We start from the raw sequence: 22,629 nt of genomic DNA on the forward strand, positions 1-22,629 counted from the left end.
TCTCCTTGGTTAATGTCTCCAGTGCAGCCAGTGATTTGACGTCAGCACTGGGCAGCGGCTGCTGGTAACGGCACATGAGACTGCGTTGATCCAAATGTGCCTGAAGGTCCGAACTGGGAATCCAGCCTTCATGCCGGACTGATAGTTCGTGAGCGGGGGAGACCTTGTTCCTGGATAATCCCCCAGTGGAGGACATTCAGAAGGATTCTGCACAGCCAATATGTTTTTGTCTTGTTATTTGGTTATGGAGTGTGACATTATAATGCACACTGGACAGAACTGGACTGCCACAAAGATTCTGTACAATAGTGTTACATTGAACTTGGAAAAGTTGTAACTCCATTGTGTACTGTGCTGTTATCTTGAACTTGAATGCACTGTTCTCTACAAGTTGACTAAGTGTTGCCATACAGCATTTCACAATTGTTAGGCAGATTGCTGTTGTGTGCTTTCAGGATTGTACGCACTACAGCTGCATCACTTTGGTATGTTATTATGACAGCTTAATTGTTTTTCGCATATGTTTAATGTTTGAATCATTTGCGGAATAGCCTTAAATGTGCGAATCACCTTTGGAGTAACAGGGAGTATGCGGGGGAACCTTTACAGGGGCTGCAGATGATAAAGAGGGGGGAGATGTTGGGTATTGGGCAGGTGGTGCCTGCGTGCACCAGGGCTGGAGTCAGGGAGGTCACAAGTATCTGATGAGGTGGTTCTAGATTCTAGAACCCTTCCAATTGTGAGAACAGATGTGCTGAGCTGTGTGCGTGTTCCACGGTGCAGAGTCCAGTGGCAGTTGGTGCCCGGTGTCTGTGCTGAGCAGCATTGAGGTCTTTAGGATCGTAGGAATCTGCCAGAGAGGAATCTGTTGTGAAGGTACTAAAGGTAAAAAGGCAGCATTTCTATCAGTATTATAGGAGGGAAGGAAACTTTATCCTTAACTGCTGTTTTTGTTCCCTTTGTCATGCAGTCAGTCCAGCAACTAACTTGAGAACCCGACTTCTCCTCTCTTTAGTTTAGATTTGGGAAAATTCCCTGAAAAAAAAAATTATTTTTTGGAAAATTCACTAGTGTTTGTGTGAGTAAAAGGTTCCAGCCTTTCCTTACTGACTGTAGGAAATGCTTAGCACAGAAAAGTGCAGCACTTTAACGAAAGAGTTCCGAATCACTTGAATTTGATCTTCTGTCTGTCCTGGTTGTAGGTTTTACTGCATTTGATACCTTTAAAAAAAAAAAAAAACCAACAACAAAACAAACCTAAAATACCAAAATATTTGATTTTTACATCAGAAAAGAAAAAAAACCGACCCAAACCCTTGTTGTGGCTGAGCAGAACGTGCTGCAGCTCCATGCAGTGCTGAGTTACAATATTCAGGCACATGTGTGTGGATTTGTGTATCGATACGCACTGGCATGCTTTTGCTGTACAAGTAACAAAGACAGGGGAAGGTTTTAGTGTTTTCTTCGTAGGTGAAGAAACCTTGAAGACCAGAAATTCCAACTTACAGAATTTGACATTGGCAAAGTGAGGAGGAAAATTCTTCCTACCCCATTATTCTTAATTGACGGATTCAGTGTTGGTTCAGCCTACAGGAGAAGTGAACTGCAAGGCTTGGAAGATCGCTGTCTTTGCTGAGGTTGTCCAGGTGGGTGAGCTTGAAGACCTGCAGCGGTCAGACAAATGTGTTGGGGTTACTCACTGCTGTCACTCGTGGTGTTGAAGGAGGGGCTCCATTGGAGGGCTTGCAGCCGTGCAGCCCAGGGGCTCCGTGCTGAGTCAGGGTGATGTTACTAGAGTTTGACCAGTGTTGAGGAGGGCAATGTTTTGAAACAACTGCTCCTGAGAGACTGATTGAATGAACAGAAGAAAGCTGGGAAGATGATAGATAGGAGCACAGCTCAACTTTATGTGCTTCTGATATTTCAGTTTTTTCTTGCATGCTCAGCTTCTTTCTGCTCCTGTGGCCTTTGCCTTGCAGGTTGTTTTCCTGAATTTAAGCTTTTACTGGGTGAATGTTGTGTAGGGGGGAATTTCTTTGTTCGCCCAGTAGCCAGTTGGATGGGCAACTGGAGACTCAGCATTTATCTGTGTGGGTTTTCAGCCTTGCTTGCCATCTTTGTGCAGTGGTTGTAAGGTTAGGATCAAAGTTTTAAATTGATCCTTTTATTCCTGTAGCTACTCTGCTGAGTCCACCAGAGTCTGCAGGTGACGATCCGAGGGCAGCTCAGATAACAGTGCAGCAGAGCAAGCTTTCTGTGCACTCCGATCCCTTTCCACAGTCATTGGAAGTGATGGAAGTGGAAAAGTCAGAGACTGTCCCAAGCCCGACACATCCTCCTGTTGTCATCAATTCTGCACATGGTGACAAATGTGATGGTGAGTGTGGTTGATTTCCTGGTTCTCTAGTAGTTAATCTATTCACATAGGCTGCTTCTATGGGTTTACCAGGTAAGTGTAGCTGTTTAAATAAAGAACCCATCTGTAGTCACTTACATTTGTACTTAAGAATATTAACTGTGGGCTGAAGTGTCATTGTATGAGCTACATAAATATGGGAAATCTGATTGAATTCCTACCGCGTAACTGAAGAGACTGATTTTTTCTTTCCTTGTACAGACCAGCTTTCTAAGGAGGGAGAAGGAATAAAAACACCTGTCCAGCAACCAGCTAAAGAAAACCATCATGGATCGCGGATCATTTCCATCAGGAAATCTAATGCTGATACCAAACAAGGTATTCCAGGATTAATCAGAAGCACTTGCCAATTAACTCCAAAGCAATTTATTGAACAAACACAACAGAACATAGGGTTGCTGAATGGACTCGGCTATTTCCATGATCTTGTTCCTACCTCGCATCTTCATGTGCCTTTCAGATTAGGAAGGTAAACTCCTTTGTTTACAGCATTAGAGCACGACGAGGCCACAGCATGGAGTTTAAGTGCCTGTATGTGCATCTTTCCAACCAGTGGTGAAAGCAACATTTGCTGATAGAGGAATCTAATGTCGTGTGGATGGGATAAAGTAAGGGATAAAGCCTACTTTTAATATCCAGAAGGATGAAAGGAGGGCAGCAGACAGACATCAGGTCCATGGTGCTCTTAGCTGTGGGGAGAGCTGACAGGGTTTGTTCTGCATGCTTCTGAGCAGGAGGCAGTTTGCAGAGCTGTGGTCCTCAGCGTGTGCCTCTGTCCTTCAGTCTCATTCACTGCTCTGTGTTCCCAGATGACAGTCTGAATTTTGGAATAAAAACACTTGAAGAAATCAGACTGAAGAAACAAAAGGATAAAACCAAACAACAAAGTGGTGAGTTCATATGCCCTACTTTGTTATCCTTCTGATAATACTCAGATAGCTGGCACTGTGTTGGGGAATAGAGCCGTGCAGTGGTTGTTGCACATTGGACAGTAGTGAGTAACAAATGCGCTTTGGTCTTTGTGACGGTTCTGTCAGGTTTGTTTTTGTTGTTGGCAGTGGCTTTTCTTTTTCCTGTTGTAAACACTGTCTGTTTGTTCACTTGGATCAGAAGGGCCTTCAGGAGCTCCTGCTCATCAGCTCCAATCTCAAACAGTTCCTGTGCCGAAGAAGGAGAATGTGCGGACACTGGTCAGAACTGTGACGCTGCCTGCAAAGCAGGGTAATGATGAGTACCTTTGTTTCCATTTGGTGGCTCCTAAGTGGAATGGATAAATTACAATTGGGACTTACCCTGAGTGCATTACAGTTGCAATATTATTTTCTGTCAGGGCTGTCAAAGTGGTGTCTTTGTTTTGGGTGGGAAATGAGCTCACAGGTCAGTAATTCTGTTGGTTTCTGTCAAATAAGCACTTTGTTTTTCTTTGTTTTAGGGGAGGTGCCTGTGATTCAACTGAATATTGCTGATAAACCTGGAAAACAGGAATCCTCTGTAGGTAAGGGCTGCTTGTGAGCTGCTGTTTGGCTGCCTCCACGTAAATGGGAGGGCACTGCTGAAGCAGGAGGGAGGAAAGTGTGTCGTGGGTCTGTGATGACTCCAAGTGGCACACAAGTGTAGCAGCTGGAAGGTGAATTTGAGAACATACACTTGGAGAAACCAAAGTTTGTGGTTGACTTGTAAAAATCTTTCTCCAAAGGAATTATCTTAGGAATGTTGTTGTTTTCTCTCTGTAGCTGATGTCAGTGGCCTTCCACTGAAGCGCAGCCTCGCAGAAAGGCTGGGGAAGAAGATCAAGATTGACAGAGCACCAAGGAGAGGTAAATGGTCATCGGTGTTTGCTGCACAGATTCTCTAGGCTTTCTGCTTATTCTTTCTCAGGAGCGTTGTTGTTGGGAACACGTATATTCTGTAATATTATGACAAATCTGGAAACTTAAGCTCTCGTTGGACTCTCATTTAATCATTATGTTTCTCCTTTCTTGATGATGGCAGAGAAGGGTGCCAAGCCAGCAGGGGAGATCCATGTCAAGACTCTGGAAGAAATCCGTCTTGAAAGAGCGAATCAGCGAGGAGAAACCCCAGCTGCCCCCCAGGCAGAATCGTGCTGTAACTTGGAGGATCCCAGCTCCGGGGTGAGGCCTTCCCCTGCAGTTCACATTAAAACCTACTCGGAAGCCCTGGCTGAAAGGAAACACAAAGGACTGGAGGATGAGAAGCAAAATGTAGAAGAGCTTCTTACTGAGAAGAGAGCTGAGGGTAAATGCAAGAACGAGAGAATTATCCCTCCACCTGGGCCGGGTAACGTGAAACTGGAAGAGCCACGGCGTAAAATCAAGAGATTGGAAGAAATTCATATTAAAACTTTGGAAGAAATCAAGCAGGAGAAAGCCCTGCGGATGCAGCAGATCGCAAAGCCAGCAGGTAAGGAGGTGCTTCACTGTCTGCTCTGCCAAAGTGCTTCCCCTGTCAAGCAAATGGAGTTTGCTTAGAATTGCCTGGGCTGTTTCTTACAACATGCAAAGGCAGGAAGTGCCAGGATGTCCATCCATGTGTTTTTCCATTGAATCCGTGGTGTCTGTCTGCTTTATTCTGGAAAATTCATTCGCTGTGAGGTTTTGTAATTCAGTTTCTCTTGTACATTTTTTTTTCTGCCATGTTTTTGGTGTAGCATGTGCTGTGTGTTGATGCCAAGGTTGCCTTCATCTTTGGCGTGTGTTGCTTAGTTTGATATGTAAATGTATTTGAAAAGCATGGATTGACTCCTCAACATGGGGGCCAACCTCTGTCAGAAAGGTCAGGGGGGTGAATTATTCATTGGGGAGGTGAGAGAGGCTTCGTGAAGAGACAGCATGTGAAGGAGGGAAGAGCTTGGATACTGTATGGACTGCGTGATGCCGCCTCTGTCTGTGCTTTGTTATTGAATGTGAGGAAATAAGCACATGGAGGAAACACTGGCACTCAGGTTTCTTTCTATGCTTGCTGTTGACCAAGTGATTTTCTTTTTCCTTGTTTTAAAGCACCTGGAAGAGAAGAGAAAAAGACTGTGGGATGGAGCAGGGCTGCTCCCAAAGCTGTCTCTTCACCCGCAGAGGTGAGTCCCTTCTGAAGATGGACACAGTGACACAATTTCTTCACATGTTCTCATGTCTCACTGCTCACCATGTGCCACCATCATGAGTGCATTCCTACCTTCCTGCCTTTGGTGAAGAGCTGCAGCCATGTTTCACAATCCTGATACTTTCAATGGCTTTCCCAGACAGCTTTGCACTCCTCAAACTCAGAATTGATCTGATTGTATCTGGCAGTGAGGCAGTAACCCTGCTGGCACCAGGTACAACATGTGAGGTTAACCTGGGGGGCACTGGATACAAAAAGGCCACAATGGCTTCGTGTTCAATGAAATCAGACTGTGGGTGGATGTTGTGTAGGGGAACAGGAATGACTTTCTGTTGCTCAGATAGAATGTGGTAGGTAACAACTCCAGTACTGCGCTGATTTAAACGTGCTTGCTTTGTTAATTGCACACATTTGAAACAGTGTTTTCACAGCAAAGCATGGATCTTGTTATATGCAGGCATTTATGAAAGGGTCAGTGACCCAAGTGACAGGAATGTACTGTTCCAGGTGCAGCCGTTTTTGCAATATCTCCAATCTGATTTCCTTCATACACTTCCCCTGGTGTTTGTTCTTATTTTGCACTTACTTTATTTCTTTTTAGCCCTGGGATCAGAGTACACCAAATTCTAGAGCTCAAGCAAAGAGCCTTGAGGGGGCAATAAAGGAGAAGCTGCAGCTGAGACAACCAAAGAAGCTGAAGAAGGAAGTGGCTGCTGTGCCGGCTGCAGCTAAAGAAACAGTCAAAGGTAAAAGTGCAGAGCTTAGCAGTCCTGAATCCACCCTTCGTGGTCAGCTTATCAGCTTGCAAAGGCCTAAGTGAAATCTCAGCACGGTGGGCAACAGCATTGCCAGGGAAACCATCAGCCTAACCTCAGGAGCAGAGAACTATGAATGAGTGTTGAGTGTGAGGTGGTCCTCGGAAGTAAAGGGACCTGAGTGCTCATGGTGGGTGCATGCCTTTGCTTAGTGCTAGAAAGGGAAATGCTTATTTTCTTAGTTCACTTGTGTTCCTTCCAGCCAGACTTCAGCTTGAGAATGAGGGACAGACAGTGGCACTGAGCTGCAGACTTACCTGTGTGATAAACCCCTGGATGTATTTTGTGGGTCTGTTGTGGCTTGCACAGCGTCTGGTTGCACACTCTTGTCTGTAGCTCCTGCTTTTTCCTTTCTCTAGAGGGACCATGTATTGCTTTCTCCTGCTGTATGGCTGTTTCCCTTGTCTGGGTTATAATATGGTGTAGCTGTGCAGTTTCTTTGTTCCTTTGGTGGGACTTTTGGTATGCAGCACTTACTGTGGAAGATATTGCTGAGATTTGTGGAAAGAGCAATGTAATTTTGCTGGCCAGATGTATTTAACTGTGGAGAAGAGCTGTGGGAATGACAGGACAACCTGGACTCCTCTCAAGGCACAATTGTACCAGCTCTCTCTTCTTCCTGTAGCCAAGGGCAACGTGTGTGAGAAGCCTTGGGATGGCAAAGCCAGCAGCCCCACGAAGCGAGCAAGGAAGAGGAAGGCTGCTGAGATCTCTCCCTCTGCTGTGGCAGCTGTGAATCGTCAGAGAAGCACTGAAGAAGAGGAGCCTCCAGCTAAAAAAGCTAAAATAGCAGCTTTGGTAAGGAGGGGAGGAAGCATGAGTGCTGCCCTGGTCAGGCTTACTGATAAGGTCCTTCAGGAGCCCCTTGGCCCCCGTGTTGGGTTAAGGCTCAGCAGTGCTGAAGGAGAAGCGCTGCAGAGGAAGGATCTCCTGAGCAATCATTGACTTTGTCTTCCTTCTTTCCAGACTGCTGCTCCAGCCCTGCCTGAGGTCAGCCTGCTCACCAAGGCTGTAGAAGAAAATGACTTTGAAAAGTTCATCTCAGAAATCTTAGCAGGGGAACTGGAAGCCAAGTGCAACGTGTGTGAGAAGCCTTGGGATGGCAAAGCCAGCAGCCCCATAAAGAGAGCAAGGAAGCGGAAGGCTGCTGAGATCTCTCCTTCTGCTGTGGCAGCTGTGAATCCTCAGAGAAGCACTGAAGAAGAGGAGCCTCCAGCTAAAAAAGCTAAAATAGCAGCTTTGGTAAGGAGGGGAGGAAGTGTCAGTGCTGTCCTGGTCAGGCTTACTGTTAACGTCCTTCAGGAGCCCCTTGGCCCCATGTTGGGTTAAGGCTCAGCAGTGCTGAAGGAGAAGTGCTGCAGAGGAAGGATCTCCTGAGCAATCATTGACTTTGTCTTCCTTCTTCCCAGACTGCTGCTCCAGCCCTGCCGGAGGTCAGCCTGCTCACCAAGGCTGTAGAAGAAGATGACCTCGAAAAGTTCATCTCGGAATTCTTAGAGGAAATGGAAGGACAATATGACTTGGAGCTGCAGAAGGACGTGGATGAACTCCATCTTGAACTTTCTGAGATGATTGATAGTATATCTGAGTAGTCTTGTAGTATATATATATAAAAATAAATATTTTAAAAGGCTTCACAATGAGTCTTAAAGCACAGCTGAACTGGTAAAAGATTGGCAGACTGCATTCCATTGTCCAGAGTTTTCCTGCTGGTCAGAGTTGAGGTCCTGTGCATCCATTCCCTGATCCTGGTTGGCTCCTTTCAGCAGCAAGAGGACAAAGCAGTTCTGTGACAGCCCAGAAGGACGTCCATCGGTGTGCTGCAGTGCCTGGCAATTGATCTCCTGATCCAGTGATGCTCTGAAGGCTTCAACCTCAAGCTCCTTCCTTCCTCCTCCCTTGGCCATGCTCAGCGTTGGGTGCAGCTGGAAGCTTCTTTGGGGCTCCCATTTCTTGGGTAGTCCCTATGTCTAGCTTGGAGTTCTGCCAGCTCTTGAGTTTTGTTGGTGTATGCTTTTGTTTTTGACTTGAATCCTTTAAGGCAACTTAATGACAATGTGGGGGTGGGAGGGAGCAGAATTATTCTGGTGTTTTGGACCAAATGTGCCACCAAGGCGGGGGGGTGCTCCCTGCCTTCCAGTTATCAGCAGTGATGCAGCAGCAGTGTGAGAAGCGGGAGCTGCACGCCACAGCTGCGTTATTCCCCCCTTTCCCTTTTTCTGGACTTAATAAGCCTCCCTGCTTATTAAGTGGATAATGCAGAGAGGTCTGGCTGATGAAGCTTCTCACTGTGTCAGTCGGTCAGCATTAGAGAAAGCCAGCATGGAGCTCTGTGAGCTTTTGCAGGGGACAAAGAGGCGCAGAAGCTGCTACCCGCCCTTGGTGCTCTTAGAAAGTTAACTGAATCGGCCAAGGAGGAGCGGGAGTTATGGCTAACCTGTTTCCTGCAGGGGTGAACCCCAGAGGTTTGAGACCAAATGAGGTTTGGCAGATGGATGTCACAGACTTCCCAGAGTTTGGGTGTTTCCGTCACTTGCATGTCACAACTGACACATGCAGTGGTTTTCTCTGGGCTGTGGCACAATCTGGACAGACCGCCATGCATTACATAAAAGTGTTGTGCATGGCCATTGCTGTCATGGGTGCACCTCATGAGTTAAAGACTGACAATGACCCCGGATATAGAAGTGCATGTTTTGGACACTAGTGCACAGTTTGGGGCATTAAGCATATCTTCAGCATTCCTGGCAGCAGCACCGGCCAGGTTATTGTGGAGTGTGCACATCAGACCTTGAAGGGGCGTCTTCGTGCACTTAAAGAGGGGGGAGGGCTGGAGGGGCCTGAGCTGTGCCCACACGCTCTCCTCCTGCGTGAGAGAATCGGATGGGAGACCATCAGCTGACCGAATGGACACCAATAGGTCAGGTCCTGATCAGACCCGACGGAGGGCCATGGCTCCCAGAATCTACTCCTCGTCATGGGCAGGGGATACGCCTGTGTCGGGACCCCAAGTGGGCCCTGCTGGCTGCCGGCACGTTGGGTTAAGCCGGCACCAAATGACGAGCCATCCTGTGCACCGTGAGGATCCGAACATCTCAGCACCGGTTTTGGTCAACAACTTTTTGGTTAATGTCTCCAGTGCAGCCAGTGATTTGACGTCAGCACTGGGCAGCGGCTGCTGGTAACGGCACATGAGACAGCGTTGCTCCCAATGTGCCTGAAGGTCCGAACTGGGAATCCAGCCTTCATGCCGGACTGATAGTTCGTGAGCGGGGGAGACCTTGTTCCTGGATAGTCCCCCAGTGGTGGACATTCAGAACGATTCTGCACAGCCAATATGTTTTTGTCTTGTTATTTGGTTATGGAGTGTGACATTATAATGCACACTGGACAGAACTGGATTGCCATGAAGATTCTGTACAATAGTGTTACATTGAACTTGGAGAAGTTGTAACTCCATTGTGTACTGTGCTGTTATCTTGAACTTGAATGCACTGTTCTCTACAAGTTGACTAAGTGTTGCCATACAGCATTTCACAATTTTTAGGCAGATTGCTGTTGTGTGCTTTCAGGTTTGTAGTCACTGCAGCTGCATCTCTTTGGTATGTTATTATGACAGCTTAATTGTTTTTCGCATATGTTTAATGATTGATTCATTTGCGGAATAGCCTTAAATGTGCAAATCACCTTTGGGGTAACAGGGAGTATGCAGGGGAACCTTTACAGGGGCTGCAGATAATAAAGATGGGGGAGATGTTGGGTATTGGGCAGGTGGTGCCTGCATGCACCAGCAGTGGAGTCATGGAGGTCATGGGTATCTGATAGGGGTGGTCACCTGTACCACTATATAGGGTTTGTGGTGCGGCATTAAACTGGTACTTTCAGCGTTACACACTGTGTGTTCTGGTTAGCATTTGGGCTGCTGTGCTAACAGATGTGTCTGGGGTTATCTTGTTTTAAAATGGAAGGGCTCGTAAGGAGCAGAGGGATGTGAGGTATTTCTAGTCCGCTTCATGCTCCCTATTCCAGAACCCTTCCAATTGTGAGGAAACAGAAGTGCTGAGCTGTGTGCGTGTTCCACGGTGCAGAGTCCAGTGACAGTTGGTGCCCGGCGTCTGTGCTGAGCAGCATTGAGGTCTTTAGGAACGTAGGAATCTGCCAATCTGTTGTGAAGGTACTAAAGGTAAAAAGGCAGCATTTCTATCAGTATTGGAGGAGGGAAGGAAACTTTGTCCTTAACTGCTGTTTTTGTTCCCTTTGTCATGCAGTCAATCCAGCAACTAACTTGAGAACCCGACTTCTCCTCTCTTTAGTTTAGATTTGGGGAAATTCCCTGCCACCCTAAAAATATTTCCTGGAAAATTCACTAGTGTTTGTGTGAGTAAATGGTTCCAGCCTTTCCTTACTGACTGTCGGAAATGCTTAGCACAGGAAAGTGCAGCACTTTAATGAAAGAGTTCCGAATCACTTGAATTTGATCTTCTGTCTGTCCTGGTTGTAGGTTTTACTGCATTTGATACCTTAAAAAAAAACCAACAAAACAAACCTAAAATACCAAAATATTTGATTTTTACATCAGAAAAGAAAAAAAAAAAAACCAACCCAAACCCTTGTTGTGGCTGAGCAGAACGTGCTGCAGCTCCATGCAGTGCTGAGTTAACGTATTCAGGCACATGTGTGTGGATTTGTGTATTGATACGCACTGGCATGCTTTTGCTGTACAGGTAACAAAGACAGGGGAAGGTTTTAGTGTTTTCTTCGTAGGTGAAGAAACCTTGAAGACCAGAAATTCCAACTTACAGAATTTGACATTGGCAAAGTGAGGAGGAAAATTCTTCCTACCACGTTATTCTTAATTGACGGATTCAGTGTTGGTTCAGCCTACAGGAGAAGTGAACTGCAAGGCTTGGAAGATCGCTGTCTTTGCTGAGGTTGTCCAGGTGGGTGAGCTTGAAGACCTGCAGCAGTCAGACAAATGTGTTGGGGTTACTCACTGCTGTCACTCGTGGTGTTGAAGGAGGGGCTCCATTGGAGGGCTTGCAGCCGTGCAGCCCAGGGGCTCTGTGCTGAGTCAGGGTGATGTTACTAGAGTTTGACCAGTGTTGAGGAGGGCAATGTTTTGAAACAACTGCTACAGAAAGACTGATTGAATGAACAGAAGAAAGCTGGGAAGATGGGTGGGCATTCCTCATTCTTTTCTGCTTGTCTGCTTGTGTTTTGCTTAGGGTTCCTTTTCAAAAGAAGATTTCACTGATCAAGACAGTAGAAGACTTTCAGTCCAAGGAAGTACGAGCCAGCTCTTTGAGAGAGCACAGGAAGAGCTGCACAGAGATCCCCGAGACCAGAACTGCTTCTGTGCGCTTGTCCAGCATGTCGATTAAAGGAAATGATTGCTATTTCTACTTTTATTCCACTTGTAAAAAGGTCTGCTTGGGTTTTTTCCTTCATTTTTTCTTTCTTTCAGTTCTGAAGTTAAGAGGAATGGGTTGAATAAGTAGAAGTATTACTGGTCTTCAGCAAACTTCATAACTAATATCATTGTGCAAAAGAGCAACTAGCTCAAAATGAGCTCAAAGCATGGCCAGTTCTCAGGTTGCACTAGTTCATTTTCCTCTCTTGGTTTCCATTGGGTTACAGGGAGACAACTGTCCCTTCAGGCACTGTGAAGCTGCTTTGGGCAATGAAACCATCTGCACGCTGTGGAAGGAGGGCCGCTGCTTCAGGAATGACTGCAGGTTCAGGCACATGGAGATCACTGTGAGTGTTGGCTCCTCAGAGTTTATCACCAAACCCACTTCTCATTCCTTTAGGTGGGCTGATGTGCTTTTGCAGATTAGGTTCATTTGCTTTGAAATGATGATGGTTCCTATTGTTAAGAGGGGGCTGGGAGGAAGCAGAGGGAAGAGAGCTCAATGGCAATGGTATATCATAGCAGAATATTCTTGTAGTAGATACCAACAGTGTTCTCTCAACAGTTGCTAAAGAACCACATCATTCAGACAAGCATTCTGGAAGGTGTGTTAGTTTAACCCCTTCTAAACTGGTGTCCTCACCCACAGAATGCTAGAAAAGCTCATTGAGCCTGGTGCTCCCAGCCTGCGCACGCTTCAGAGTGGTGTTTGAGTGCTGCTTTGTGGCAGTCTGCTCACTGGCACCATCTGGAGCTCAGTCTCCCTTTGCAGATCTTATGTCCACATTACCATCAGCTTTTCTTCCTTTCCGTCTGCAGAAATTTCGCAGCATGATTTCCTGCTACTGGGAGAACCAGCCAGGAGGCTGCCAGAAATCCAACTGTGCCTTCCATCACACCAAGGGACGTTATCTCAATGGGGTTTTCTTTCCACCAAGCCAAAGTGAGTTTGTCTTTTTTAGGAATGAAAGATTAACTCTATTACTCACAGGTGGGTATAGTGTCATAAAGAACGCCAGATAACGTTCACTTGTGAGCTGATAGATAGGTGCACAGCTGAACTTTGTGCGCTTCTGATACTCAGTTTTTTCTTGCATGCTCAGCTTCTCTCTGCTCCTGTGGCCTTTGCCTTGCTGGTTGTGTTCCTGCAATTAAGCTTTTTCTGGGTGTCAGGGAGATGAATGTTGTGTAGGGGGGGATTTCTTTGTTCACAGAGAAGCCATTTGGATGGGCAAGTGGAGACTCAGCATTTATCTGTGTGGGTTTTCAGCCTTGCCTGCCATCTTTGTGCAGTGGTTGTAAGGTTAGGATCAAAGTTTTAAATTGATCCTTTTCTTCCTGTAGCTACGCTGCCAAGTCCACCAGAGTCTGCAGGTGACGATCCGAGGGCAGCTCAGATAACAGTGCAGCAGAGCAAGCTTTCCGTGCAGTCCGATCCCTCTCCACAGTTGATGGAAGTGATGCAAATGGAAAACAAAGAGAGTGTCGCAAGCGCTACACATCCTCCCGTTTTAATCAAAGCTGCAGATGATGACAAAGGTGATGATGGTGAGTGTGGTTGCTTTTCCCGGTTCTTTACTAGATACTCTATTCACTTAGGCTGCTTCTATGGGTTTACCAGGTAAGTATAGCTGTTAAAATAAGGAACCTGTCTGTAATCACTTCCATTTGTACTTAAGAATATTAACTGTGGGCTGCCAATTAACTCCAAAGCAATTTGTTGTAAAAACAAAACAGAACATAGGGTTGCTGAATAGACTCAGCTATTTCCATGATCTTGTTCCTACCTCGTATCTTCATGTGCCTTTCAGATTAGGTAGGTAAACTCCTTTGTTTACTTCATTAGAGCAAGATGAGGCCACAGCATGGAGTTTAAGTGCCTGTATGTGCATCTTTTCAACCACTGGTTAAAGCCACATTGTTGATAGAGGAATCATGTGGATGGGTTAAAGTAAGGGATAAAGCCTACTTTTAATATCCAGAAGGATGAAAGGAGGGTATCAGACAGACGTCAGGTCCATGGTGCTCTTAGCTGTGGGGAGAGCTGACAGGGTTTGTTCTGCATGCTTCTGAGCAGGAGGCAGTTTGCAGAGCTGTGGTCCTCAGCGTGTGCCTCTGTCCTTCAGTCTCATTCACTGCTCTGTGTTCCCAGATGACAGTCTGAATGCTGGAATAAAAACACTTGAAGAAATCAAACTGAAGAAACAAAAGGATAAAACCAAACAACAAAGTGGTGAGTTCATATGCCCTACTTTGTTATCCTTCTGATAATACTCAGATAGCTGGCACTGTGTTGGGGAATAGAGCCGTTCACAGAAGTGAACCTTTATCTTGCACTGCTGGTTTTGGAGTAGCAGTTGCTGGTGGCTGGGTGCTCCATGAGAGATAGACTTTTTTGTGGTTAACTGTTCTAAAATCTTTCTCCAAAGGAATTATCTTAGGAATGTTGTTGTTTTCTCTCTGTAGCTGTTGTCAGTGGCCTTCCGCTGAAACGCAGCCTGGCAGAAAGGCTGGAGAAGAAGATCAAGATTGACAGAGCACCAAGGAGAGGTAAACGGTTGTCTGTGTTTGCTGCACAGATTCTCTAGGCTTTCTGCTTATTCTTTCCTGGGTGCGTTGTTGTTGGGAACACGCATATTCTGTAATATTATGTCAAATCTGGAAACCTAAGCTCTCGCTGGACTCTCTTTTAATCATTATGCTTCTCCTTTCTTGATGATGGCAGAGAAGGGTGCCAAGCCAGCAGGGGAGATCCATGTCAAAACTCTGGAAGAGATCCGTCTTGAGAGAGCGAATCAGCAAGGAGAAACCCCAGCTGCCCCCCAGGCAGAAGGGTGCTGTAAGGTGGAGGATCCCAGCTCCGGGGTGAGGCCTTCTCCTGCAGTTCGCATCAAAACCTTGGAATCCCTGGCTGAAAGGAAACACAAACACCTGGAGGAAGAGAAGCAAAAAGTAGAAGAGCTTCTTACTGAGAGGAGAGCTAAGGGTAAATGCAAGAAGAAGAGAATTTTCCCTCCACCTGAGCCTGATAAAGTGAAACTGGAAGAGCCACCGCGTAAAATCAAGCCATTGGAAGAAGTGCATATTAAAACCTTGGAAGAAATCAAGCAGGAGAAAGCCCTGCGGATGCAGCAGATCGCAAAGCCAGCAGGTAAGGAGGTGCTTCACTGTCTGCTCTGCTGAAGTGCTTCCCCTGTCAAGCAAATGGAGTTTGCTTAGAATTGCCTGGGCTGTTTCTTACAACATGCAAAGGCAGGAAGTGCCAGGATGTCCATCCATGTGTTTTTCCATCGAATCCATGGTGTCTGCCTGCTTCATTCTGGAAAATTAATTTGCTGTGAGGTTTTGTAGTTCAGTTTCTCCTGTACTTTCTTTCTGCCATGTTTTTGGTGTGGCATGTTCTGTGTGTTGATGCCAAGGTTGCCTTCATCTTTGGCTTGTATTGCTTAGTTTGATATGTAAATGTATTTGAAAAGCATGGATTGATTCCTCAGCATGGGGGCCAACCTCTGTCAGAAAGGTCAGGGGGGTGAGTTATTCATTGGGGAGGTGAGAGAGGCTTTGTGAAGAGACAGCATGTGAAGGAGGGAAGAGCTTGGATACTGTATGGACTGCGTGATGTTGCCTCTGTCTGTGCTTTGTTATTGAATGTGAGGAAATAAGCACATGGAGGAAACACTGGCACTCAGGTTTCTTTCTATGCTTGCTGTTGACCAAGTGATTTTCTTTTTCCTTGTTTTAAAGCACCTGGAAGAGAAGAGGAAAAGACTGTGGAATGGAGCAGGGCTGCTCCCAAAGCTGTCTCTGCACCCGCAGAGGTGAGTCCCTTCTGTAGATGGACACAGTGACACAATTTCTTCACTTGTTCTTGTGTCTCACTGCTCACCATGTGCCACCATCATGAGTGCATTCCTACCTTCCTGCCTTTGATGAAGAGCTGCAGCCATGTTTCACAATCCTGGTACTTTCAATGGCTTTCCCAGACAGCTTTGCACTCCTCAAACTCAGAATTGATCTGATTGTATCTGGCAGTGAGGCAGTAACCCTGCTGGCACCAGGTACAACTTGTGAGGTTAACGTGGGAGCACTGGATACAAAAAGGTCACGATGGCTTCGTGTTCAATGAAATCAGACTGTGGGTGGATGTTGTGTAGGGGAACAGGAATGACTTTCTGTTGCTCAAATAGAATGTGGTGTGTAACAGCTCTAGCACTGTGCTGATTTAAACGAGCACTGAAGAAGAGGAGCCTCCAGCTAAAAAAGCAGCTTTGGTAAGGAGGGGAAGAAGTGTCAGTGCTGTCCTCGTCAGGCTGATACTGAGATACAACTGCTGCAGAAAGTGTGGAGAACTGAAATGTTCTGCAGGTTTCCTTTCAAAGTAGTCACTGTGTGCAGGATGCTGGATGAATGGCAGTGTGTGCACAATGCTCTGCAGCCCTGTGATTCCTCTGTAGTGTGAAGGAATTTGTCCATTATTGCTGCATTGTTAAAAAGACCTGAGGTGCTCTGCAGCCTTCACGTGGTTGTTAACATCCTTCAGGAGCCCCTTAGCCCCTGTGTTGGGTTCAGGATCAGCAGTGCTGAAGGAGAAGTGCTGCAGAGGAAGGATCTCCTGAGCAATCATTGACTTTGTCTTCCTTCTTCCCAGACTGCTGCTCCAGCCCTGCCGGAGTTCAGCCTGCTCACCAAGGCTGTAGAAGGTGACACTGAAAAGTTCATCTCAAAAATCTCAGGAGGGGAAATGGAAGCAGAAATTGACTTGGACCTGGAGAAGGATGAGGATGATCTCCTTCGTGAACTTTCTGAGATGATTGACAGTTGAACTGCATAGTAGTTATTATAGTATGTTTAAAAAAACAAACAAAAAAAAACCAAAAAAACAAACCTTTAATTTAATAAAAACCTTTTCTTTTTGGTTGGATACCCCAGGGTGGTACTTTACTAAAAGAGTCTTTGCAATAATGAGTCATAAAGCACAGCTGAACTGGTAAAAGATTGGCAGACTGCATTCCATTGTCCTGAGTTTTCCTGCTGGTCAGAGTTGAGGTCCTGTCCCTGATCCTGGTTGGCTCCTTTCAGCAGCAAGAGAAGAAAGCAGTGGGGATCTGTGCCCTGGGATGTGCCCAAGCCTCCAGCCTGGCACCCACCTGCCTGGTGCTGCCCCTGGCACGTGTGGTGCTGGGATGAGGGGGGACCCCAGCGGGTTCTCCCTGCTGCTCCCTTCAAACCAGTGTGCGAGGTATGACCCACTGACGCCATCACCCCGGAGTGGGGCAGAACGCGGTGCCAGCATCATCATCACTGCGGGCACTGCAGCGCGGTCACGGCTCGGGGGGGGCAGAAAGGAATTGGGAGGGAGGGAGGAACCTCACAACATCCCGCAAACGGCCCCGGTGCCAACACCGCCCACCGCCCACCGCCCGCCGTCCCCGCACCGCAGCCCGCGCTGCCACCTGGCGGCTGTCCCCGCAGCGCTGCCGGGGGTTCCAGCAGCCGGGCCGCCCCCAGGATGGGACAAATGCGGGGGCAATTAAATTGGATGGAGGAGCCGGAAGGGACCGAGCGGGTCCTGAGCGCTTCAGGGCTGCCCTGAAGTTAAGCACCACATTCGGGGCATTGTCCAAACGCCACTCGGTCAGTGACGGGCTCGGGGCATCCACCACCCCCCAGAAGGGCCCGTGCCTGCGTTGGACCACCCCCACGGCAAAGACGCGTTTCTCAGCCCTCCCCCGCTTCCTTCATCAGTTACGGGCAGCTCTGTGCCATTCCCCTGCTTAGGAAGCCACAACGAGCAACGGGACGGATTCTCAGCCCCATCTCCTGCAGCTCGGACGAGCCGGGGGTCCTCAGCCTCTCCTACAGGATGAACCTCGTAGCCCTTACCAGCTTTGTCGCCTCCTTACGATGCTTTCAAGGACCTTTTTGTAGGGTGGAGTGCCCCAAAATGCACTTTGCTCCCTGAGCTGGCTCACTGAGCCCAGGCAGCTGCTCAGGTACATCCCAGAGCCACGGGGACATCCCTGCAGTCCCTGAGGACCCTGTTCCCATGTGCTCACTTCCTCACAGCACCCACGGCACAGAAGGACAGGATGCACATCAGGACGGGCGGCTCCCAGCTCTGTTCTTCCCCATAACAGTCAGCACTGCTTTGTCTCTTCCTTTCAGTAACGCTTTATTTGTGAAGACAAAGAGGCGAGGAACAAACACATCCATCGGGAAACAATTCAAACCAACGTACATCATGAGAGCGAAATAAGTTACACTATTTACAGGAACACATCGAGGGATCAAATATTTGTACACACCTTGACAAACCCAGAGCGCAGCGCTGGGCTGCACCACCCAGCAGAGAAAAAAAGCCTTCACCAACAGGAGTTGGGCTCTGTACAACAGCTCTGAGCAAGAAAAGGCACCTGCTGCTGTGTGGGATGGGCTGATGGAGCAGGCAGTGCAGCACTGCAGAGCAGGGAGCAGAGTGCAGGGTGGTGGTGGGATGCGGAGCAGTGAGCAGCTAAAGGGGCAGAGCTGCTCCACTGGGAATGGGGACAAAGGCCCGGGGTGGCAGGAAGGTGAAGGGCAACGCTTTGCTGGAAAGGCCTGGGGGGGGAGTGGGACTGTGCTGGGATCCCTCACAGTTGGGGTGGGAGCAGCACGGGGAGAGAGGGGCAGCTGGTGGGAGCCCTGGGGAGGGTGATGCTGCCTGCAGGATGGAGCAAAGCAGGGGTGAGCACGCTGCAAGGCAAGGGGACAAGTGACAGGTGCTCTGTGGGATCGTACCTGGAGCCCATCCAGTGTGGGATGGGAGGGCATTCCTGGGAGCAGACTGCCCAGGCAGGGAGCCCAAAGCAGCTGTGCTTTTGGAGGCGCTGGGGAGGAACAACGCATCCTTGTGCTTCTCGCAGCTGGCCAGGCTGGGGACAGCCCTACAGCCTTGTCTTTTGTGCCGGGAGAGCTGCAGCTCCCTGGAGGGGCTCACAGTGGTTGGTTTGGGGGCCCAAACATTTGGACTTCTGGGTCAACTCCAGCCCTTGTGTGCAAAGCTCAGCTCCAGGCAGTGCAGTGCCCTTAGCAGAGCATGAAGCTGGCTCCTGTGTGCTGGGAGGAGGAGATCCAGGAGCAAGAGGCAGAAGCCAGGAAGAAGAAGTCCCCCAGCTCTCAGCAAAGGAAGGAGCTCCCTCCCTGGACAGCAGTTATTATCTCCATGCTTGACACCACCAAAGGCACCGAGGGAGAAGGAAAATTAGGTGCACAGAGGCTCAGAGACCACAAGAAAGCAGTGCAAGTCCTGAGCCCTAAAGGAGCACCCAGCACAGTGCGAAAGGACGGAGCCCATCTGCAGCCCAGCCCTGAACCTTCACCCTCTGTGGCCAAAGCTCTCAGCCCCAGCACGGGGCCTGCAGGCCCCGTGCTCTGGGGCATGGAACAGATGGCAAAGCAGGCAAGTGCAGCCCCAGGGCCTCCTGCTGCCTGCCCACAGGCAGAGGCAGGGCAGCAAGGGAAGGATCTGAAGAAGCAGAGGCCAAGAAGCCACGCTCACTGGACTGCAGCTGAGTTGGGACTTTGTGCTTTAGCTTTCGGGGGACCTGCCCCCCCAACCTGACAGCATGGCTCAGAGCTGCCCCCCCACAGCCCCCTGTGATGGGGAGCAGGGCAGAGCTCTGTGCCAGCTTCCTGGGGCTGTCCTCGTCATGTTCAGTGCCTGGGACAGGATCTAGATTGAACTGCATTTTGGGGACAACAACTCTTAACAGCATTACGAGATTCAGTTTATCTCAGATTGCCTCAACCTCAGGCAGAGGCGGTTACAGCACCAGAAACCCTTGAGCTCCCCAGCCCACCCCCAAAATGAAATCAATGACAACAGCAACCAGCTTGAACCGTGAGGTAGCTACACCAAATCAACACACACCCTTCATCTCCCCAGATCAACACCCCCCCACTCTTCCACATGGGAGATACCGACCCACACAGGTACTGAGACACCAGTACCTATGGTACACCCAGCTACAGCCACACGAACGCAGACATACACATCCCAATGGAAAAGAACAGGCTGAGAGGGCAGCGCTGCCTCCACCTCCCAGTGCTGTGCGTCACAGGGCAACCATGGGGCCTGTGATCCATCCTGCCCAGCCCCACAGCACAGGGCTCAGCTGTGACCCAGGAGCAGCCACCATCCTGTCCATGGCAGGGTGACCCTGCGCATGCCATCGTGCCCTCCACCAGGCCATGGAAACTGCATTTTCTTCTTCCCCTCCCCCCCATTCCCAGAATGATAAAAGACAGACTCCATCAAGTAAATAGAGATGCTCCTGTTTCAAGGTGTGCAAAAATTCCCACCCTGCAGTGGTTTGAACGAGGGCTGGTGACACAAAACAAACGAGGTTGCAGAAAGCAGAAGGAAATTGGTCTGTGCTTTCCCATCCGCCCTTACAACTTTCCCAACCACCTTTACATGTCAACAGAGCATTCTACAAACACTCTTCAACTGTCCATGCAGGCACATATCCAAACAGAGCTGTGAGTCCCTTCTTCTCCTTCCAGAGGTGTCCTTGGTTCTCATGCTGTTGATCTGGCTCCACAGCTGCTGCTCTGAACAGCTTTTCTTGTATTCCCACGTTCCCCCACGAGCCCAGAGGGGGGCAGGGCAAGATGGAGCAGGGGATGCTCCAAGGGACCACAGGAGAGGTAGAAGAAAGCTCCAGTGTGAGACCAGGGCCTCGTCGGCCCCCTGAGCAGAGAAACGTGAGCAGGGCAGCTGGAGAGGCTGCGTCCTCGTTGACACTCCTGGGCTGAGCCTTCAGCCTTCTGAAGGGCTCCAGCCATACACCATCGTTCTCTGTAGGATTGTCCTTCAGGCGTGCAGCCGTGGGGGGAGTCGTGCAGGATCGTGGTCCAACCCGTCCGCACTCCGCTCCTGGCACAACCATCTCCATCCTCACCCATCTGCAGCCCTTCCCCACCCCACTGCAGAGCAAAGTGGGTACCCAGAGAAGAGCAGAGAGTCAGCAGACTTTGCAGTTGGGATTCAGAGATCTCTGCAGGGAAGCTCAGGGTGAGCCAGGTCAGATGTGCAGCTCTGGCTGCTGCAGAAACAAAAGAGAGTGATGGCATGAGCCAAGAGCTTTGCATGCCTCAGAATGGCACCGCCAGCAAAAGCAGCGCCCACCCCCAGCCCATGGTGGGCTGCTGACTCCCCCCCCACCATCCGTGCAAGTGTGAGGGCAGAACACAGCTGTCAGAGATGTGGGCAAGATCTGGGGTGAGAAGATGCAGAAAAAGCCACATGCAGAACAGGGAAAACCAGAAATGTGAGCAAGGGGGAGAGAAGAAGTCTCAGAGGGGTGCTCTGCCCAGCAGCCACAGGAGACTACCTTGACATAGTGATCTTTGGAGCCCGTCACCACCAGGTCATGGTTGCTTGCTGTCTGGCTTACTGTGAGACACATCACGGGCCCAGTGTGGCCACTCAGCTTCCCAACGGGCTGCAGCCTACAACCAGTGACAAGGGTCAGTCAGCCCCTTCCCAACAGCACAGCTCCCCAGGGCCCTCCCCCAGCACAAAGCCCACTGCCCTCAAGCACTCCTGACATAGAAAGGTCCCCAAAAAGGGGCATCGCCACCAGGGGTACCCTGCTTCACAGTGATGCTGAGGGATGAAGGCAGCTCTGGGGCACACCGACAGCCATCTGCAGAGCCCAGGCTGCAGTGAGGGCTCAGGGTCAGTGGCACAGCCTGGGGAAGCTGCTGCTCATCTCCCATTTCTTCCCTCTTCTCACAGATGGAAGCCACGCCTCAAGTAGTCCCATTGCTGCTCATCACCCATCAGGTCCAAAACAGGGGCTTGAAAAGGCATATGAAAGGGTTCTGTAAGCCCTCATTTGAGGCAGCTTCCACAGCTACAAAGGTTTTCCCTTTCCTAAGGGGAGTCTTTTCAGATGGACACCGTCCACACAGAATCAGTCAGTTGTCCTGCCTGCCTCTGTGCTGCCCCTCACCTGCTCAGCTCCCAGATGCGGACGGAGTTCCCAGTGGCAGCATAGAGGGTGGTGCCAGTGGGGTTGAGAGCAATCTGGTTGATCTGGTGCTCCCCCTGCACACTGGTCACAGGGCGGGTGGTTGTCCCAGCACATGCATCCCCAGAGATCACCTGGCCAGAAGACCTAGAGGAGAGAGGATGGGAGGAGAAAGGATGATCAGAGACCAGCTCAGAGCATGTGAGGCCCCACCGAGGAACCCAAAGAAGCTGTTGGCTCTCAGCTGGTCCCACACTGGGAATGGTCCTGCAGCTGTCTGGCCGCCATGGGACCAGCAAAACCTCCACCTTCCAGAGCAGTGCTTTCCTTTGAGCATTTGCTGCAGAGGGTCCCCACAGATTCCATTCCAAGATCTCCCTAAGCCTCCCTTCTTCCTACAGCTGTAGGCACTGATCCTAAAACAGCTGGGCTCTGTTTCCAGCCTGTGGGACCCCAGAAGTTTTGCACACCATCCTCTGCAAAGCCAGAGCTGCCCACAGTCCCCCATAGCCACTCTTCCCACTACATACATCAGGGTGTGGATGCAGCGCGCTTAGTCCTGGATGTCCCACACTTTGATGTACGATGTGGACACGGTGAACACCAACCCCGTGTGGCTGCAGTACTTGATGGAAATGACATTATTTGGGTGACCCTTGAGGGAAAGGCACAGCACTGTAAGGTCCTACAGGCATGGGAAAGCACGAGCTGCCTCACCCCCAAGCATCTTCCACTTCCTGGTAGGGCAATGGGCCCCTCCATCTGAACTCAGGCATATCTGAGCAATCATCTTCATGGAAAACCTTGGCATCTCCCCACTAGCAGCCCCTGCCTAACGGCTCTGCCCAGGTGACA

At 49.2% G+C, this 22,629-nt stretch overlaps 2 protein-coding genes and 1 pseudogene across 2 annotated transcripts; 2 read left to right on the forward strand and 1 right to left on the reverse strand.

Moving 5' to 3' along the window:
* The first annotated feature begins 2,292 nt into the window (after window positions 1-2,292).
* On the forward strand, window positions 2,293-7,940 carry LOC146752739 (zinc finger CCCH domain-containing protein 11A-like). Its single transcript, XM_085531374.1, has 3 exons — window positions 2,293-2,377; window positions 4,355-4,548; window positions 7,740-7,940. The coding sequence occupies exons 1-3, from the start codon at window positions 2,293-2,295 to the stop codon at window positions 7,938-7,940; spliced, it is 480 nt and encodes a 159-aa protein (XP_085387500.1).
* Window positions 7,941-14,407: 6,467 nt separating this feature from the next.
* On the forward strand, window positions 14,408-16,666 carry LOC146752740 (zinc finger CCCH domain-containing protein 11A pseudogene; annotated as a pseudogene).
* Window positions 16,667-20,823: 4,157 nt separating this feature from the next.
* LOC146752741 (kinesin-like protein KIF21B) lies at window positions 20,824-22,062 on the reverse strand. Its single transcript, XM_085531375.1, has 4 exons — window positions 22,031-22,062; window positions 21,757-21,921; window positions 21,133-21,250; window positions 20,824-20,844 (listed from the first exon to the last, which is right to left on the reverse strand). The coding sequence occupies exons 1-4, from the start codon at window positions 22,060-22,062 to the stop codon at window positions 20,824-20,826; spliced, it is 336 nt and encodes a 111-aa protein (XP_085387501.1).
* Window positions 22,063-22,629: the final 567 nt, after the last annotated feature.

This window comes from Coturnix japonica, unplaced genomic scaffold, assembly GCF_054131305.1.
Source record: "Coturnix japonica strain WE unplaced genomic scaffold, WE-NBRP24 Scf042, whole genome shotgun sequence".
In the NCBI taxonomy this organism is placed as follows: Eukaryota; Metazoa; Chordata; class Aves; order Galliformes; family Phasianidae; genus Coturnix; species Coturnix japonica.

Excerpts from the sequence above, each read along its gene's own strand:
- LOC146752741 (XM_085531375.1), bottom strand. The coding sequence starts at position 22,062 with ATGGCGGCCAGACAGCTGCAGGACCATTCCCA. Across the intron at positions 21,922-22,030 it reads CAGCTGCAGGACCATTCCCA|GTCTTCTGGCCAGGTGATCT; the intron begins GTGTGGGACCAG and ends TCTCTCCTCTAG. Across the intron at positions 21,251-21,756 it reads CGCATCTGGGAGCTGAGCAG|GCTGCAGCCCGTTGGGAAGC; the intron begins GTGAGGGGCAGC and ends CACTGGTTGTAG.
- LOC146752739 (XM_085531374.1), top strand. The coding sequence starts at position 2,293 with ATGGAAGTGGAAAAGTCAGAGACTGTCCCAAGCCCGACACATCCTCCT. Across the intron at positions 2,378-4,354 it reads ACATGGTGACAAATGTGATG|CTCTCGTTGGACTCTCATTT; the intron begins GTGAGTGTGGTT and ends TGGAAACTTAAG. Across the intron at positions 4,549-7,739 it reads TGGAGGATCCCAGCTCCGGG|TGTCTTCCTTCTTCCCAGAC; the intron begins GTGAGGCCTTCC and ends AATCATTGACTT.